Below are 20,437 nucleotides of genomic sequence, written 5' to 3' on the forward strand. Positions count from 1 at the left end.
ACATAACTACAGAGTTCATATTGTTATAAAATATCATTTGTATTCAAGGTGAATGTTCAAAATACTTAATAACGAGTATAGCAGCAGACTTCTTAATCAAAATCTCAACTACTCAAAACAGAGGCCAGTGTATATTGATTGAATATCACTATTTGATATTATGATAGATTAGATAGATGATAGATTCTACATACATAAACAATATATCATAGTTACATCGTAATTATCTTCAGTAATAAGAAAGGCATTCTATTGCTTTCCAAGTCTAGGTAGACTGGGCCCCTTCGGTGACCTAGTACTCTCTATCTCTACCATGTCACCTATTCCACTATATAGGAATTGCCTACCTTTTCATCCGTATCCCCCATTAGCCTGAAGCTTCAGGCTAGAGATTTTTCTCATTCATCACTGTATCCTCTTTTGTGGCATAGTGTCCAGTACATAGTAAGAATTCAAAATATATTTCTTTATTGAATCAAATTAAACTCAAAGGAAATGTATAAAAAAATTGTGATTTCAGTGACCACAGATGAATACTGCAACCATAGACAGTTAAGGACAATTGACAAATTGACTTGTAAAGATTTTGAAGGTAATGCTCCCCAGAGCCTATTCACTAAGCCACAGTATCTGAGAGGATTACAATAGATTGAACTTACTCGGTGACCCTTCAGACCTGGAAGACCAGGAGCCCCAGGAAAGCCACGAGCTCCCTGAGAGGGAAACACAGATAGGGCATTTTACAGTCATTAATAAGGATGCAAAATTCCTTAATATGTCATTTTCCCCAAAAAAATAGCTAGTACACAGTTTTCCAGCAACATATTAAGAAGAACAAAAAAAGTAGTATACTTCTATCTGTCAAAATATATCTGGGTGATGAAAATTAGCAAAGTAAATATGCTATTAGAAATGGAAACATGACTTATACAAGGATACAAAGTAATGCCAGGTATTGAGTTAATGACATTTTGAATTTTTCACATGGTATCACTGTGTTATAATTAGTAGTGAAAACAAAACAAGAACATAAGCATGAATCAATATATCCAACATGAGAATTGACTATACCAAGGTAGAAAAAAAATATTCAGGAGAGAAATTCAAGATAAAATATCCTTTTCCTTCTTCATTGTGCTTTATTTATGGTACAAGATTAAATGCCTTTGTAGCAAACCAATGTCTTTATTTTCTATGAATTTCTGAATATTGACAGCAGAATATGATGGGAAGAACAGTATTATAATGTGGTCAGGAATTTTTAAAATAAATTGTTTAGGAGAAACTTTGTGGATTTATAATTATTTAAAAAACTAAATGAATAAACAAAATATCCAACAGAAAAGAAAGTCAAGAAATATGAGAATGCTTTGTTTCTTGACTAAATAATTACTTAATTTCTGCAAATTCTATGTAGCTTTCACCTAAACACATTAAATAAAAAACAATAGAAATACCAAAGAAAATCAAATCCAGTGGTACAACTATTTTGAAATGACGCTTGAAACTTTTTCCTTATACTGTCTTAAAAGATACTAAGCTAATGACTTAATTATTTACTTATTATTATGGCCTACATTAAATTGATTTTGCATTGAATTGCCATTACCACTGCCACCAGTATATTCAGCACCTTGATAGCATTGATTGATGTGATCACTTATTGATTATTATTGTTAATTTATGTATAGCTGGCACTTAGCCTTATGTTTGGTTAATGGACATTCAATGAATAATCATTGGATAAACAACTAAATAAAGAAATGGTTTAATATTTCTTACTCTCATAGCACTTCAACCTTTCCTAAGGAACTTCTCTTGGCCTAGCATGATCTTAAACAGATAAAAAATCCTTCTGCTCTGCAAATCATAGGTTTCATTCACTATTTCTAAAGGGTTGAATAAGCAACTCAATGGATGAAATTCATATAACAAAATCAAAGCAATAATTTCTCTGTGACCTCTTGAAAGAAAATTATTTCTTTAGTGTTTTAGAGGGTTATCACAGTACGGGTAAAACAAATCATGCTCTCTCAACAAATGAAGTCCCATTAATTCTTCTGTTTACACAGCCCTGCTCAAGAATTCTTTCACATCAAGAACTCCCTTTAAGTGTTCAATTTAATGCCTCATTTTACAGAGATTTGTCTCCTCTCCATCCTTAGCAGGCAACTTAGTGCAGACCCATCTAAGCCTATAGGGGAATTGCTGAGCTATGTTCTTTTGAATAATTAGTTAACTTCAGTTTTTATGGTCTGCAAGGGAAATTCTCAAGTGATTACATATCCCTAATGTAACAAGAAAATGAACCAGATGTCCTAATGCTCATAAAAATTCTCATTCTGCTGACCCAGGACTGTCATTACAGCGCAATCACACATTGCACTGAGCTTGCACAGTGCATCTGTGGTGTGCTGGCAGGGCACCCTTCCTCCCCATGGAGGGCCCACACTGTGAGCATGAGCAAGAGTGCAACAGGACATGGGAAGTTCAAACCTGGATGGGTTGAAAAGGACATCTGTGCTAATGACTAAACCTCATGTCTCTGTCTGCATTTATTTCCCAGGCTGATGGAGGAGGAAAGAAAGCAGGGAATTGGGAAATTGGTTTATATTTGCAACCAAATAATCCTTTGAGCCTTACAAATTTCCCTTAAAAGATAAGGGACATTCATTTGTTTAAAACATTTCCTAGCATTGAACCTCATCAATTTTCAGAAAGTAAACAGAAAGTAATGTGGTACTGTTGATTGTATTGAGTGGCAGAAATGTAAGGATATTATAGAATATATAATAAATGGGAGAGTGAATGTTTAGGGGCTGTTGAGCAGGAGAAACCCAAGAAGTAGGAATGTTTGAGGAATATTTTTGCTTGCTTATCATACTCTAATTTTCCCCATGGCCAGTGTAACACATTCTAGAAGAGAGCCTAGCAAAGCAATTTGAGTGACAAGAGACAGGTGGGTTCAGAGAATGGCCAAGGGGCCAGGTCTTGGATTCTAGTGGAGTAGTTGCCAGGCGTCTATTCTTTTAGGGAGCTAAAGGGGAAGAAAACAGCTATGTTAGGAGGGCTAGAAATCAGTGTACATAGTCATGACTTTAGGACCCAGAACATTAATCAAGAATTTCAGCCAAAATTAGGGTTTGGGGAGCAGCCAAAGAGGCATCCTGTCCATAATTTATTGTCTCTAGTTGATAAAAAACAAGGCAACAAGCTTTTCTTCAAGCTATTATTTAGACATATGTGACAATATAAACTAAAAATATTAAACAGATTTTAAAAACCTAAAATAGGATTGAAGTGTGAATTGTAAATAGGTCAAGCTGGTAACTCATTTTATGAAAAAAAAAACAACTTTTTTTCTGAATTTTCTTAATATTTGATACTCAGTTTGGAGAGCATTCATGTTATGTTCAATATACTTCTCTAGCTCCAGAAGGCTTATTTATGGTGCCAATGCAAAGCAGACAACTGGAGTTAACAATCACTCTGGCAAAATGTCCTGTGACATTTTACATTTTTACGGAAACAAACAATGCTTGTTTGTCTCCATTTACTTAGTGCCTGATACATGTGCATACAGAGAATTGTGATTTAATTCAATGTTCTTTATTTTTCAAAGTTTGCCTTTATGTTGAGTATAAACTTACTGGAGATCCTGCAAATCCCACTTCACCAGGATTTCCATTTCTGCCAGGTTCACCCTTTATGGAAAAAAATGTAGGAGATTGCGGAGGCAAAAGTGATTAAAAGGTTCTCTGAAACTAAATGATAAATAAATTACTAATAAAACAGTCTTCTTTAGAAAGCTAATGTGCAGTTCTCTAAACGGTGCAAAAAGTAAAGTAAAAATAGACTCCATTCCTTATATTCCTGATAGTACTCCATTCTATCAAGTTAGTCTGTGGCTTTCATTAATTTACCCAGAAGAATAAATTGTTGGAAATTTTCCTGGTCTGATCTAGCTCACTATTTTATGAACATCAAAATTTATACACATAAACATACACGTATGCTATAGGATATATACTATAGAATTCTATATGATCACATGACACTGAATTAAAGTATTGCTTCTTAAAATACTACTTTCTATTTCTTTCCTGTGGTTAAAAAGAAAGGACTACCAGAAATATGTGCTCTATGGCCAAATTCAGTGTAACCTGTTTAAATAAATCTTATGACTCACAAAGAGAAAATATTTATTAATACTTGGTTTAGTATCATATAGAAATTAATGGCCTACCTATAATTTGATCCTCAACTTTGGTACAACTAAGAATCTAGAAATGTAAGTCTGCTATTGCACACTGTTCTCTGATTACATGTTCTTAATGTTAAAATCTGGAGTTGGGTCTTAACTTTAATTAAAAATCCAATCAAAGAAATCATTTTTTCATCATTGGGGAGCCATATTGGCACTATACTACTAACACGTTTTAAAATTTCCTTTTAAATAAGACCTCATAATGATGTATTGCCATTAGAGCAATATATTTCTCTTTCAGGTAATTTCAGTGGTTCCACTAGGAAAGGTTGTTGCTACTGTGACAACAAGCCTAGCATCTAATGGAGAAATCTTAACAAAAACACAGGGAATTCAGGAAGAGACAGTAGTACCTAATAACATAATACTATGCAAATTAAGAGCCCTTTTAGATATTTGCAAAATTCCATTCTGAGTGCTCCTGTTTACAATGAATTTAATGCAAGCTAAAAGTGTGGGGAAATGTAATGGAAATTAATACAGAACATTCTTGTTAACATTGTAACTCCTTCGCCTCTTCAAAACCTGAATGAAAAATGAGGAAAGGTAGCTTACATCTTCCCCAGGTTTACCAGGAGGGCCCTCTGGTCCACGTGAACCAATCGGACCCTAATAACAGAACAAAACAAAAGGAAAAAAAGAATATTTACGTTTACTTGCCAGTAATATAATTCAAAACATTATTGAGACAAAATGAAATGTCAAAATATTATTGAAACAAATGAAAATGATAAATATTGTTGAGACAGAGAAAATAGTTTTATTAATGGTTTGAATTTTATGTTGCATCCCCAGATCATGTGCTCAACAAGAAAAAAAGTATAATTGCACAAAAGCAAATCTCTCAGCACTGTCTAATGATCATAATCTTTGAATGTAAATATCTTTGAATTTTTAAATTTAAATAAATATATTTAAATAGTCTTTGAATTTAAATATTCTGCTACGAGAAACATACAGCTTAAGAACAGTTCATAGAACAGGACTCCCAAACTGGATTGTTATTTCTTCCTACATTAGGGAGGACCTGGGAAGATAAATAACTCAATATTTGACATCATTATAATGGTGGACCCAAATGTAACTGGGTCTACATGCTTACTTGACATTTACCATTGGTCCAGGATCACCAGGTTCACCAGGAGGTCCTGTAGGTCCTGCACCACCCTACAATTGAGAACAAAGTATATATACAAACCAAGGAAAAATAGAATATTAAACCCTGTACTCTCTCAATATACAGTGTAATCATTCAGACAGTTGGCTTTGCCATCTTCCAGCTGTGTGACTTTGGGCAAGTTACTTAATCTGTCTGTAACTGTTTCCTAATGTGTAAAATCAGAATAATATTGGTACTTACTTTATTAGGCTGTTATGGCTGCTGAAGTAATTAATGTATGTTAAGAACCTAGAATAGTGCTGGCACAGAGTGCATGAGTGCTCCATCAATGGCAGTTCTCCTCATCAACATCATCATCATCACCATCATCAACCACCTTTTCTATTCACTGATAGCTTGAAGTAAAACTCCACACACATGATAATGACAATGTGGTAACCTTGACTGAACTAAAGGTTATTTTCATTCTTTCTTTTAAAATATTATTTCCTGATGCCTGTTAAATTGCTATAAAAAATAAAAATAGTTCTACATCACTATTTTACTGGTATCTGATAGGCATTTTAAAAGTATATTGTATTATATTCTTCCTAAAGATCCCATGGAACAAACATCTTGATTCTTATTTCTAATAATACCACATGGGGATTGCCTCTTATGATCTGATTTCATAGCTTCAGAGTTGGCATATAACCAATTGTGAACATTTTCATGACATAACATAATGAATTTCTTACTTCAGACGCAAAGGCATGTAATTTTGTTATCGAAGGTCAGTCACATAAAGAAATCAGATGATAAAAATTTATCCCAATAAACTTTGCAAAAACATGCTGCATATATTTCTAAATAAAAAACTATTTAATATATCCTATTTGAAGTGAGCATTACAATATAAAATTTTAAAACCAGCCAAAAGCAGTCATGTCACAGAGACCTTATGTAATATATGTGTGTGTGTATCTTTTTCCTACAGCATGTAACTTAATTATAAAGAGACTTACTTGCTGTCCTTGTAAACCCTGTGGTCCCCTTGGGCCAACAGGACCCTTAAAAACAAATGAGGAGAAACATTGCATAGTACTCATGACAATTAGGTCAAATATTTCAAAAATGTTGAATCATCTCTAGAATCTGGAAAAGTGAAGCTTTGACAAAGGGGGATGATGACATTCTCCATCTGTACTCATTTGGAAGGCAGCTAAATTCAAGGAGATTAAAGCTTGGACAACATTTGGGATGATTTTATACATAACTTCAGTGTTATAAAGAGAAATGAGCCATATGCCTGTACACACCCAATGTCTTTAGAACAAGAACACTTGCATGTTTAATGGATGGTTCTGTTAAGAACATCCGATTAAAGAAAAATCTTGGCAGACCTAAGTTAGTTCTCAAACTGCCTATTTAATTCTTCAGATTCACAGCAGATAATTCTTATAATTTAAATAAATTTCTTATAATTTAAATAAATAAGTTGAATTAAAAGTTTATGAAACATCAACAATAATAACTAGATTATATTAAATATGAGTTGAAAACGATCTGGGGCACTGAGTTTCCCGGGTGATTTCTTTCTTTCACAACATAGATTGAAACTATCCACACAGGCTTTCCTCATTTAAACATGAAATCGTTCCACTGAGGCATAACAAAAGGAAGAAAACAAAAATGCGATTTTAGAACATTTATTATTATATGTCTATTACTATTTTTTAAATATCATACTTTAAAAAGTAAAATAAATTAAAATCAAATTTATTCTTTTTGTTTTTTTTTTAGACGGAGACTCGCTCTGTTGCCCAGGCTGGAGTGCAGTGGCGCGATCTCGGCTCACTGCAAGCTGTGCCTCCCGGGTTCACGCCTCAGCCTCCCGAGTAGCTGGGACTACAGACGCCCGCCACCATGCCCAGCTAATTTTTTTGTATTTATTTATTTTTTTAGTAGAGACGGGGTTTCATCGTGTTAGCCATAATGGTCTCAATCTTCCAGAATGGTCTCAATCTCCTGACCTTGTGATCCATCCACCGCGGCCCCCCAAAGTGCTGGGAGAACAGGTGTGAGCCACCGCACCCAGCCAAAATCAAATTTATTCTTATGGCAAGATTTTAATTTTTTATTTTGAATGGAACATATAGTAAGAAAAGCTCCATTTAAAAAAAAAACCACACGTATGTAATTTAAACTCCAAATGGATAAAAACATGCAACGCAAAAAAAAATTTCCAATAGAACCACTAAATGATGCCATATTACTAGTAACTTTAAAAATATACAAATAATATTTAAAATGCTCACAATGCTGGCCTTAAAGATGGATAGAAGGGGTGGTTATCTATGAGGTCTGATTTTGCACTTCTTATTGCCTGAAATTCTATTAACCTGGAATTATTTTGAACTATGTTATGAGCAATAAAACATAGGAGAGTTGGTTTTAAAAGTGTTAATTTATTCAATAAAAGTGCATTGCTCCAAATATCCAGGAAAAAAATGGGAGTCTGTCTGATGTTGAAGAAATTCAAAAGAGGGTAAGAATATTGAGAAGACTCAGCCAGGAAACCATAGAGCTGTTGGAATAAGGCAGCCAGAGGATATTAAGTAGAAAATAATAAAAATGAAAATAGCAAAACATCTCATTTTAAAATTTTACCAAACCACTGTTTCTAAGAGCACCATAAAATAGTTTTGCTTTTTATTTATAAAGGTATAGGTTTTATTATTGTGGTTGTGGTTATATGTCTTAAGCTCCTTTATTTTCTTCCAATATTAAATAAAATGTACAGATAGACCTTTATTAATGTCAGCAAACACTTTGCATAATTATGATTGAAACACACTGGGCTTTTAACTGGCACACAGTAGAGTAAATAAATAAATTGAATGAATGAATGAATGAGTGCATTTAAGAAGATGCATGTTATTCTTTGACTAGTTAACTCAAGATTCTCTTTTTAAAATAATTTTTTTCACTGAAGTACTTCAATGATCAGTAAAATTTATGCTTACCACAGAGCCAGGCATTAGTCCTACTTGACTCCCAAGTCCAGATTTTTCATCCAACCCAGCCATTTGAGCTGAAAACGGCTGTAAAACAATATGTTGACATTATTTCTACAGTAAAAGACATACATCAACATCCTTTTCATATGGATAAACGTACACTTTCTGGAATTCTTACAGAATGACTCTTCTGAGAATCATTCTAAGTGCTTGACTTTAAAGCCTGGAAAAAGACTTAAGTTGTTTTGATTGTTTGTGCTTTGATTGACCATTCTTTCCCAGAGTATTTTATAGGTATGATGCTCCAGAGCAATTTCTGAAACAGGGCAAATGTCTGATACTTGATAAAAGCACGGACTGTTCTGATAAGCACTAGCCAGTCTAATTGATTGCAGGTTTAAGTCTCTTTAACTGATTTCTTCCCACGGTTAGAGACGCCAAACATCTAAACAAAGCCTAAAAGATGCCTTTAAAACATTTGTCCTAAAGATTCCAGGTTCCATTTTGGACTACTTTTGGATGATATTCTTTCTTTTTCAATGCCCAGTAAACTTTAAATTATATTTATGTAAGTTGATAAAACTTTTATAGTCCTTTTAATGAATCCCTGAATGTTCCAAGTTTGGAAACAGTTTGACCTACTCTCTTTCACAATTAAAAAACCCTAGTAATCAAAGTGACCAAAATTGTTCATATACATTTTAGTAGTCAAATTAGTTTCCAAATTTTGGTGGAAAAGAATGTGTGTACTGTTTATAAATAAATTGGCAATTTCTTCTACAATCTGTTGAGAAAAATGTGTATGAACTCTTGTAAAGCAAAAATCATATTCAGGCTTCATATGTCTCTTTGTTAAGGTCTCAATCTACAGGCATGCCTCATTTTACTGTGCTTTACCAATATTATGTTTATTACAAATTCAAGTCTTGTGGCAACCCTGCACCAAGCAAGACAACTGGTGCCATGTTTGCAATAGCATGTGTTCACTCTGTGTCTCTGTGTCACATTTTGGTAGTTCTCATAATACTTTAATATCATTATTGTTCTTATTATATCTGTTATAAGGATCTGTGTTCAGTGATCTTTGATGTTACTAAAGTAATTGTTTTAGGTGCCTTGAATCATGCCCATACAAGACAATAAACTTGATCAATAACTACCAACCAGGTGTTCCCCATCTCTCTTCCTCTCCATGGGCCTCCTTATTCCCTGAGACACAACAACATTAAAATTAGGTCAATTAATAACCCAACAATGGCCTCTAAATGTTCAAGTGAAAGAAAGGGTCTCACATCTCTCACTTTACATTGTAAGCTAGAAATGGCCCAGTAAGGAAGGCATGTTGAAACCCAAGATAGGCCAAAGCTAGACCTCTTGCACCAGTCATCCAACTTATGAATGCACCGGAAAAGTTCTTAAAAAATTAGAAGTACTACTTCAGTAAACACACAAATAATAAGAAAGTAAAACAGCCTTAATGCTAATATGGCGAAAGGTTTAGTAGTCTGGATAGAAGATCAAACCAGCCACAACATTATCTTACCCAAAATCGAATCTATAGCAAGGCCCTAACCCTCTTCGATTCTGTGAAGGCTGAAAGAAGCAAGGAAGTGGCAGAAGAAAAGCTGGAAGCTAGAAAATGTTGGTTTATGAGGTTTAAGGAAAGAAGCCATCTCCATACTATAAAAGTGCAAAGTGAAGCAGCAAATGCTGATGTAGACACTGCAGCAAGTTATCCAGAAGATCAAGTTAGCATCATTGATGAACGTGGCTACACTCGACAATAGATTTTCAATGTACACAAAACAGCCTTCTATTGGAAGAAGATGCCATCTAGGACTTTCATTTTTAGAGAGAAAAAGTCCATGCCTGGCTTCAAAGCTTCCAAGAACAGGCTTATTCTCTTGTTAGGGGTTAATGTAGCTGGAGACTTTAAGCTAAGACCAGTGTTTATTTCTTATTATGGAAATCCTAGCATCCTTAGGAATTAAGATAAAACTCTCCCTGTACCCTATAAATGGAACAACAAGGCCTGGATAACGGCACATCTGTTTACAGCCTTTACAGCATTGTTTACTGAATATTTCAAGCCCACTATTGAGACCTATTGCTCAGAAACAAAGGATTCCTTTCAAAATATTACTGCTCAGTGACAATGCACTAGGTCACATAAGAGTTCTGATGGAGCTATACAAGGATATTAATGTTGTTTTCATGCCTGCTAATACAAAAACCATTTTGCAGCCCATGGATCTAAATAAATTTCAACTTTTAAATCTTATTACTTAAGAATATAATAGTCAAAATAAATTGAGAATCTTCTGGAAAGGATTAATCATTCTAGGTGCCATTAAGAACATTCTTGATTGGTCAAAATATAAGCTTCAAGAGAAGTTTGGAAGAAGTTGATTCCAACCTTCACGAATGAATTTTGGTGGCTGAAGACTGTAATGGGGGAAGTAATTGCAGATATGATGCCAATAGCAACAGAACTAGAATTATAAGTAGAGCCTTATAATTAATTATAATTAAGATGTTGCTTAATTGTTGTAATCTCATAATAAAACTTTAACAGATGAGGACTTGCTTCTTATGAATGAGCAAAGAAAGTAGTTTCTCAAGATGCAATCTATTCCTAGTGAAGATACTGTGAATATTGTTGAAATGACAACAAAGGATTTTGATATGGCAAACTTCATTGTTGTCTTATTTTTTAAATTACCATAGCAATTCCAGGCTTCAGTAATACCACCCTTATTAATCAGCAACTATCGGCATCAAAGCAAAACACCCCATCAGCAAAAAGACTATGGCTTGCTGAAAGGTCAGATGATTATTAGCAATTTTTAACAATAAGGTATTTTTAATAAAGGAATATACCTTGTTTTTTAGACATAACGCTATTACACACTTTATAACAGACTATATTGTGGAAAAACATAAGTTTATATGCACAGGGAAACAAAAAAAATTTACATAACTCACTTTACTGCAGTATTTCACTTTATTGAGGTGGTTTGGAACTGAACCCACAATATCTCCATGGTTTGCCTGTACTCATAAATCCCCTATGTCTGACACTAACAATTCAAAGAAGTCAGTATTGAAAGACATTTTGTTTGACTTTACTTCAAGTAAAAAAACTAAAATTGAAGAAATAATTAGGTGTCATTTTTAGTGTCAACTCAATGGCCTTCTCATATCTCTCATCATGGATGTGTCATCCTCTCTTGTGGAGGATACGGAGCAGATTTTGTTGGCATTCTGAGCCTAGAGAACAGGACAGATAAATCTCTCATTTCACGTAAAGGGGGCAAAAGCAGTGGTTCTTTAGAATCAGTAGAAAAAACAAAGCACATGGAGTCCAGAGCTGACATTGAGAAATACAAACAATTTGAAGCAGTACTTTAGAAAATACTTCTTCAAATTTTTCCAACAATTCCCTGTGGGTTTATTAGTTCTATTGTCCATAGCAGTGTTGACCTTACTTAACTGCTCTTACAGTCAAGTGTTAATATCTGAACTGACACAATTTAAAATCCTAACAATATATCAATAATTTAAAACATGACCTGTACGTGACATTAAACAATGCACACAACTCACCCTGCTCATGCCATCGGGTCCTGGGTGGGACGGATGTCCAGGAGGTCCTGGAGCACCAGGTTGACCAGGAACACCTGGTTCTCCATCAATTCCCTGAGGTCCACGAGGGCCCTGGAAAACAAGCCAGTTAAAATTAGAACCCACTGCCAAATATACACTTAGTAGAAAGCTAAAGGCACAGACTTCTTAATGGCAAGGGAGTGTTTATTATTTTAAAAATAAATGGCAATCTAGCCACTTAGAGTAATTTCATCAACCACGTCACTACTGATTTCAGCATAGGTCTGAACTTCCACCATTCGGATGTGGTCTGGGTGAGAATTTTATCTGGTATGTTAAATACCCAGAAATCAGCATTCTTAGAATAATTATTTTTAAAATTTTCAGTTCAACAGTATTCTAAAGTGAACTTCCTTATTTGATTGAGTTTTTGCCGTGCAAGGGTATTTGATCAACAATTATAAATTCGCTTTGTCAGTGAAATTACAGTGGATTGTCATTGGATTACAGTTAACTATGTATATGTCTGCTTAACTTCTCCCTTCCCCCCAAAATTCAAGAATCTCTTGATTGGAGTTTGTAGAGATTTTCTATCTAATTGTTTAATGCTTTGCATAGTTCCTGGTACATACTGGACACTCAATATATGCATATTCTATTGTTACCTTTCAGTCCTCTTTAATACTTTAAGCCTGGCACACTTTATTTTCCTTCCCACCCCCAGAGGAAGACTAGACCATTGAGAAATTAGAGGCAAAGGCACTGTGACCCAGCCAAGTCTAAGTTCTCAGAGAAGTGAGCAATGATTTCTAGCTGCCAAATTCCACCCTTCTCCTAACCCACATTCTGAAGGCAGCTTGGGGAACAGCCACGTCCTCAGTTCTGGAAATGCTCCGTCCTCTAACCTCATCATTCCCACAAGGTTAGTTAAGTATTTTCTGGCTCCCTAACCCTAAAGAATCTTGACAGGCTTTAAAAAGAAAGGACCAAAAAGTCATAAGACAATATGCTTTTTATAATTATAAGCAGGGATCAAGGGAAATATGGTAAATGAAGTTTAATAGTCAAAAAAAGAACTCCCATGCTTAAACATGAGAATACCTATGGGACCACAGTAAACAATTCAAATAGGAGCTGATAGTGCAGAGGGAGCAAACACAGGACAAGCTCAGGCGGCGGAGGCGGCAGTTTGTATATGATGGTTTTGGGGAGGGTGGCATCATAGCTATTCAGAAATTTAATTATTTTAATATATTTAAACATTTATATAGACATATTTACTTCTTGCAGTAGTGGGACAAACAAGCAAATTCATCTATTAAATAGAAGTAGAATACTTAGCCTGAAAAACTTATATTAAAAAATGATATCTTAGAAAATTATTCTCAGTTTTTAAAAATCAAAACTTTTCTGACTCCTAAACTACTAACAATTTACTTCACACTTCATTATACATAACAGAGGCTGATTTCAATTGTTCTCTAGGACTCCTGGATCATATGAATGTGAGTAACATGAACTGGATATGTAGATGGCAGCATAGACAAAATAATAGTCTGGTTTATTCATACAGCCTTGTGTAGAAAACTCTGATTCTGTTCTTGCAATGTTCAATTGCTAATTAATAACCAGATATTATTATATACAAAAAGTGAACTAATGCATAATCTCTGCTCCCAATGAGAGTTCCAAAGAGACACACACAAAACTACATTTATTGTCAACAGGAGTGGAGATAAGTTTGTGAAATATCCATTAGTCCTCCAAAGAGATTGTGACTTTCTCCATTCTTCTGTAATTAACACTTCATATTTCAAAGTCTGATCCTAAGATTGTTTTCATTGACTTCATGATTCATTATATGCCTCCATGGAATCCCCTCTAAGTAGCTTATGAAATTTACTGTTGCACAAATTAAGATTAAAATTAATAAAAACTTTTATAAAAATTATCTAAAATTAAGTGAACACAAGAATGTTTACTGGTAAATATCAAAAGCAAATTAGAATTTGGGAGCTCATTAAAAGTATCTATTTTTATATCTCCAAGTGAGCTGAATTACATAATTCTTATGTTAAGGTAAATGTTACATTTATTATCATTCCCTTCCATTTCCAAGATACTCAACTATCTCCGCAGTAATTTACAATAAAAAAGTACTTTGAGGTTGCCACTAGGTGGCGATGTTTAAACATCCACAAGTAGAAAAGACGAATGACCGGGAACTGTCAAGAACTTCATTTCTTTCATTTCTCTCTCTCTCTCTCTGACACACACACACACACACACACACACACACACACACACACACACACACACATAAATGTTATAGATATTAAGATCTAGTATATTTCCCATTTTACAGATCAAGAAACATACCAATAGTGGTTAAGTGTCATGTGCAACTAGAACTTAGCACGTCATTGACGGTCCATCTCCTGACAGGTTGCTAGCTTGTCACTATGAAGTTATCTGAACAATACACTTAAAACTGAGGATGTGTGATGAGAGACAGTCATGAAAATCATTGGCTACTCCTGAAGGTTTTGTGGGAGTATCTCATACTGAACTACTGACATACTAGTTCTCAGTCCAGAGCTATTTTGCCTGGATTTGGCAATGTCAAGAAACATTTTTAACTGTCACAATTGTATGGGGGATGGCAGTTTCAACTGGCATCTAGTGGGTGGATACCAGGAATGCTGCAAAACTTCCTACAATGCATATGGAATTATTTGGCCTAAAATATCAATAGTGTTAACAGTGAGAAACCATGCTGCACATTGTGAGCCTTCTGTACTGTTTGATGGTAATATAATTGCGGGGGTGGGGGGAATGATATTTATGATATTGTGACAGCCATAATTTTAGTCCAGCTAAGCAGCTCCTAGAAGGCTTGAGACATGAGGCAAAACATTCTAACTATGGGCATTCTGTTACATCATGCCCATCATTTCATATACATCATTTCATGCAAAGCTATACATCATTTCATATCTTGAAATCGGCGTAGGCGGGCATTAAAAGAGTTGTTAAACACTTACCATCATGCTATCTCTTTGCTAGGATTAAGAGAGGAACAGATTTCCTACTTGGATATCTGCCAGGGTTGTCTCACTTGATTCCTCCTAAAAATCTACCCCGGCCCTGCTCTCGCTCTTTCACACACACACACAAACACACACACACAACGCGCACACACTTATACCCAATTCACATTGATTGTCTCAGGCCTAACCAAGATAGGAAATTGACCACATCACAAAGTCAAATAGGGAAAATAAATGAGAAGGGTTGGGGCGTAGATTCTTTGGATCTTAACCAGGAACTCTGGAAGTCCGGTCCCACAACAACTTCTACCTAGACTTAGGACCCAATGTTATCAATTACTTGTAGTGTACAAATACACCAATGCAAAATCTTGTTTTTCTGTCATGACCACCCATCCTCCACCCAACTGATATTATTTTCTACCTATTTCTGTCTTTCTAAATCTAGGACAGACATCTGGAGACCTACAGCAGTGTTTAAGCTACCAACATTAGTGAGAAAATTCAATACAACCACAGTGAAGAATGGGGCATAAAATAATCTGAACACAGCCTTGCTGCTCACCTATATGGATATGGCCAAACTCTTGGGGCACTGCTTTGCACCTACATGCCTGCAAATACCATCCATAGTGTAGCCCCATTTAAGAAAAAGTACTGACATCATACTATATATGAGGTGAAATGAGTAGAAGGATAATGTAGTAACAAGGATGAAACTAGTGGCAAGAGTTCCTAGGCATATGATCTAAAATATATTTTATCCTCATTTATATATTCAAAGTTGTCTGTTGTTTCCTTATCTTCTAATCTTCCCATTTCAATACGGATAAATATACATTTAAAAGGATAAAAATCTACTGAGAGTTTTAATAGATATCATCAGAGAAAAAATTAAACAGTACAAACAAAATTTTCTAATTGAAACATGGGATAATGGGAGCAATATACAAATGAATACAGTCATTTAATATATGAAAGACTTTAGATTTTAGAAGTGATATATACGAAAAAATGTTGTAGGGAGGCCGAGGCGGGCGGATCACATCCTGGCTAACACGGTGAAACTCGTCTCTACTAAAAAATACAAAAAATTAGCTGGGCATGGTGGCAGGCACCTGTAGTCCCAGCTACTCGGGAGGTTGAGGCAGGAGAATGGCATGAACCCGGGAGGCAGAGCTTGCAGTGAGCCGAGATCGTGCCACTGCACTCCAGCCTGGGCAACAGAGCGAGACTCCATCAACAACAACAACAACAACAAAGTTGTAACCCTAACACTTGAGAACAATATGTATTCTGTGCGGATAGGTAATAAAAGAAAACCTTTGGTATATATTACATAATATCCTCATGTTTTATCTCAAAGATATTGAGGTCACTATGTTATTGTAAAGGTATTTCACTTGTCTGGTAATAGGATTGCTGATTTTTAAAATTACTCCTTTGCTTCTCTGCAGTGGCTGCTGAGTGAAAAAGGCAGAATGCTACCTGGGAAATAAACTTGTTGTGCAACCACTTGAAAGAAAATCTTATCCTCTAACAACTTTTTCCCGTATCCAGCTTGGTTATTCCTGTGGCAATCACAGATCACATAACTTGGATGTTTTATCTCAACAGTGCATTCTTGGCATTGCTTACTCATGAGTGAAACTCATGATAGGTTAATTATGCTTCCTTAAGTTCTACTTTATTTTGATTTGACCTCATAAGGGACAAGGAAATATCATTTGTGTTATCTAATAAGATAATATACAATTATTATTGTATTTTTGTAACATTTAATGGAGGTGAAAGAGGAATAGTGCTCCCAGCTTCTTGCTACACTCAGAGAACACAGTGTAAACTGACTGGCTATACATTCCCCACAAGGAGCCCTCCTGTCAACTTACAGGTCTTCCTTTCGGCCCTCGCTCTCCTCTTGGTCCCTGTGATCCTGGAGGTCCCTAAAACAGAAAATGATGATTATGCATGCAAAAATGTATACTTCCTTATTGAATTTTTAAAAGTTTACTTGATAAAAGAAAATTGGAAAACAGAAATACCACACTTAATTCAGTTCAGTTGAAGACTATAGAGAATAAAGCCATGGGCATATAAAAGTTCTGTACACTTAGAAGGGTTGTTTATGTTATCAGTGACATTTAAAGACCTATGAAGAACTAGTGCACATTATGGCATCATGGAGCATAGTGAGCGAAATAGATTAGCTTGACTAGTAATTGCAAATTATTAAGGATCATATTTGCTGTCTTTTCCCAAGTAAAGCCTTTGCCACTAAACTCTGAGCACAAAAACTTACAATTCTGATTTTGAAAATTACATAAATGTGCAAAATACAAATTATAAATTCTTCCAGGGACTGTATGAAATCAAATTGGTACATGATACCCCAAAATGTTCATCACTGTTCAAGTTGCTGATGAAAGCAATGGAAAGGAAAGCCTCTTAGCCTACTACAGTACTGCTTTATGTACACTCAAGCATCTTTTCTTTTTACTTTACTTAGAATATTGCATTACTTCCCTTGTATGTTTAAAACCCACTTAGAAATTTCCAATTCTTAATTACAGTTACTTTTCCCTTAAATAACAAATGACTATTATATTTCAAAAGTGGTGTTATTGTGCTGATATCTTAAAATGTGTTTTTTCCCCCCTGGGAAACGGCTGTTGCCAGGGGGACTTTGTTTCTCTTTAAATGAGGATTTAAACTGAGGTATGAAGATTATATTGTGTATTTACTCAATCCAACATATAGCATCATTTAAAAGTGAGGGCTTCAGAAGAACCAGAGTGAGTCCATTAAAGCTGACTTAGTATTTTATATAAGTTGATTTGATGTGTTTAACATTTACATGAAGTGTGTGTATATGTTACGAACACTGCTGATAATCCAAACTTAAAAAAATTAGTCTTTTATACTAAGCCATAAATACGCTCTCCTGCTGTATGATTTCTCAAATTCTACTGCAATATATAATTTAATTTTATTAAGCAGGTAAAACTAGCCCACCATTAATCATAGTCAAACGACACACAAGTATGCCCTAATTTCAGTGAACAAAGTCACAGTAAAATTAACAAATGTAACAATAAAGTGTTTTGCCTTTTAAATAACCAATAGCAAGACTAACAATGATTCTTCAGTTTCAGAATAAAATGATCCCTTATCTACCATTCTTTGCTGCAAAGGAATGTCTAACTTGAAGATGGTTTAAGACAAAATATTTTAAGAGACCAAGTATCATTGTTTAATTCTTTTATCTTCTCATGGATATAATATCTGTAAAGATTTTCAGTATCTCAAGGAATACAAGAGTACCATGAATACTGGGAGAAACTACTTACTGCCGGTCCTGGACGACCACGTATGCCTGTTACCTAAACAATAAACAAGAAAAGTTGTAAAGGTAAAGCTTTTGCAGATATTCAGAGAGGTCAATACTAACAAATAAGAATAACAAAAAAAACCACAGTAATTTTTTTAACAAATGGATGTTGTCAATTGATGCCCATTTCCTCCTCTCCTTAAGATTTAAGATATTATCTAGTTTTAACTCTAATATAGGGAGGCAGTGCTGGCATAATGATAAAGAGCACCAACACTGGAGCCAAGAGGCCTGGGTTCAAATCCCGACACCACCCCTTATCAGATGTGTGACTTTGGACTAATTACTTATCCTCTCTGTTCTTAAAAATCTTAAGTGGAAACTTAAATGTAAAATGGTAGTGATGATTATGTAATTACCTCCCTCATAGAGTTATGAAGACAAATAAATAAATATTTCTATTTGTAAAGCACTTAACACCTAAGACATAGTAAGCACACATAAATGCTTTTTAAAATTAAATAACACAATATGAATTATTTAATTTTTAAGTAATCTCTGTTAAAAAAATCACAAGCCAATTAAAGGCAAATAAAGAATGTAAACACTGCTAAATAAATCAACATGCATATTCTTTTTGTCTTGACAGACTGATGATAACACCTTTAAAACCTAGGAGAATGAGGCCAAGGTGGGTGGATCACTTGAGGTCAGGAGTTGAAGACCAGCTCGGCCAAACTGGTGAAACCCCGTCTTTACTAAAAATACAAAATTTAGCCAGGCATGGTGGCTCTCGCCTGTAGTCCCAGCTGCTCGGGAGGCTGAGGCACAAGAATCGCTTGAACCTGGGAGGTGGAGGTTGCAGTGAGCTGAGATTATGCCACTGCACTCCAGCCTGGGTGACAGAGCGAGACTCTGTTTCAAAAAAATAAAAATAAAAAAATAATGAAACCTAAGAGAATGGTAGTTAAAGAGCTTTAATCCTGTTTAGTAATATACTTCTTGATCCATTTACAAGTTTAAAGAAGTCTTAGGAATTCTTATGCAACATGGAATTTTGATCAGGATCAGGGCATGACGTATTTCCAGAAGTGTGGTACAATAAACTACTATACTAACTAGTACTAATATTAACTATCAGTGTATATCTACATGTAATATATTTAACTTTTTCAAACAATGACTTTCTACCTTTAGTCATGGGACTATAAAAGTCAGGAACACAGAATATCAAATATTGTATTAAATAACTAATCTGTTCTGGTTTGCTTGTGTTATACTAAAAACTTGTTTTTAAAATAACTAATTTATTTTTGAAAGTATGTATATAAGCAATAATATACAATTATACTATAAGCTAAGTTTATTTAAGGTACAAGGAAACAATGATTATACATATACTTACAACAGGCACTAATCCTGGTTCTCCCTTTTGTCCCTGTGATATTAAAAACAATTTAAAAGTTCAATTAGCACAATATAATGGCTTGCTGGGCAAAAACATGTGACCCTAGAATATGCCATGTAAACACGGGGAATTTCTATGTAAGAAATGCAAAAAACTGCAAAAAGAAAGTTAACAATTTTTAGGATAGTCAGATATTATTCATTAAAATATTACTGCTCACCTGAAAGACATAAAAAAAATCCAATGTGTGAAATATGTAAAGCTATTTTGCTTCAGTTTTTACATAGATCAAATCCAGAGTTGACTAGAGCACAAAATACTTGCAACAAAAAGATGTAAAGACAAAGCACCAGAGGAAAAACCACTGAAAGACTGAAAACACAAAAAGAGCCAGAAATTGTAATATGTAAAAATTAATATAAATTAATATATACAAGTTTTCACACTTGTATCATATGACACATAGTTTTCAGGATCTAATCAGATGCCATTCCTGAACTACTAGCACCCTTTTTTAGTACTCATGGAAGGGCATTAAAAATGAGTGCATGTGCTCATCTTTAATAAAAAGAAAGAAAAAATAATAATTCCACTCAGATAATTCTCAATACCTGAAGAAAATCTAGGAAAAAAAATCAATTGACTAAGAAAATCAAAAA

General features: G+C 34.6%; 1 protein-coding gene across 1 annotated transcript in view; it reads right to left on the reverse strand.

The window, feature by feature from the left end:
- Positions 1–20,437, reverse strand: part of COL5A2 (collagen type V alpha 2 chain) — a 149,365-nt gene that overhangs the window by 47,734 nt on the left and 81,194 nt on the right. The window contains exons 4-13 of the mRNA XM_030802717.1: positions 19,776–19,808; positions 18,390–18,422; positions 16,932–16,985; positions 11,993–12,103; positions 8,393–8,470; positions 6,392–6,436; positions 5,381–5,434; positions 4,823–4,876; positions 3,651–3,704; positions 660–713 (exon numbers count right to left, since the gene is read on the reverse strand). Coding sequence (XP_030658577.1) covers positions 660–713; positions 3,651–3,704; positions 4,823–4,876; positions 5,381–5,434; positions 6,392–6,436; positions 8,393–8,470; positions 11,993–12,103; positions 16,932–16,985; positions 18,390–18,422; positions 19,776–19,808 — 570 coding nt within the window. The remainder of the gene's footprint in view (positions 1–659; positions 714–3,650; positions 3,705–4,822; positions 4,877–5,380; positions 5,435–6,391; positions 6,437–8,392; positions 8,471–11,992; positions 12,104–16,931; positions 16,986–18,389; positions 18,423–19,775; positions 19,809–20,437) is intronic.

This window comes from Nomascus leucogenys, chromosome 22a (assembly GCF_006542625.1).
Source record: "Nomascus leucogenys isolate Asia chromosome 22a, Asia_NLE_v1, whole genome shotgun sequence".
In the NCBI taxonomy this organism is placed as follows: domain Eukaryota; kingdom Metazoa; phylum Chordata; class Mammalia; order Primates; family Hylobatidae; genus Nomascus; species Nomascus leucogenys.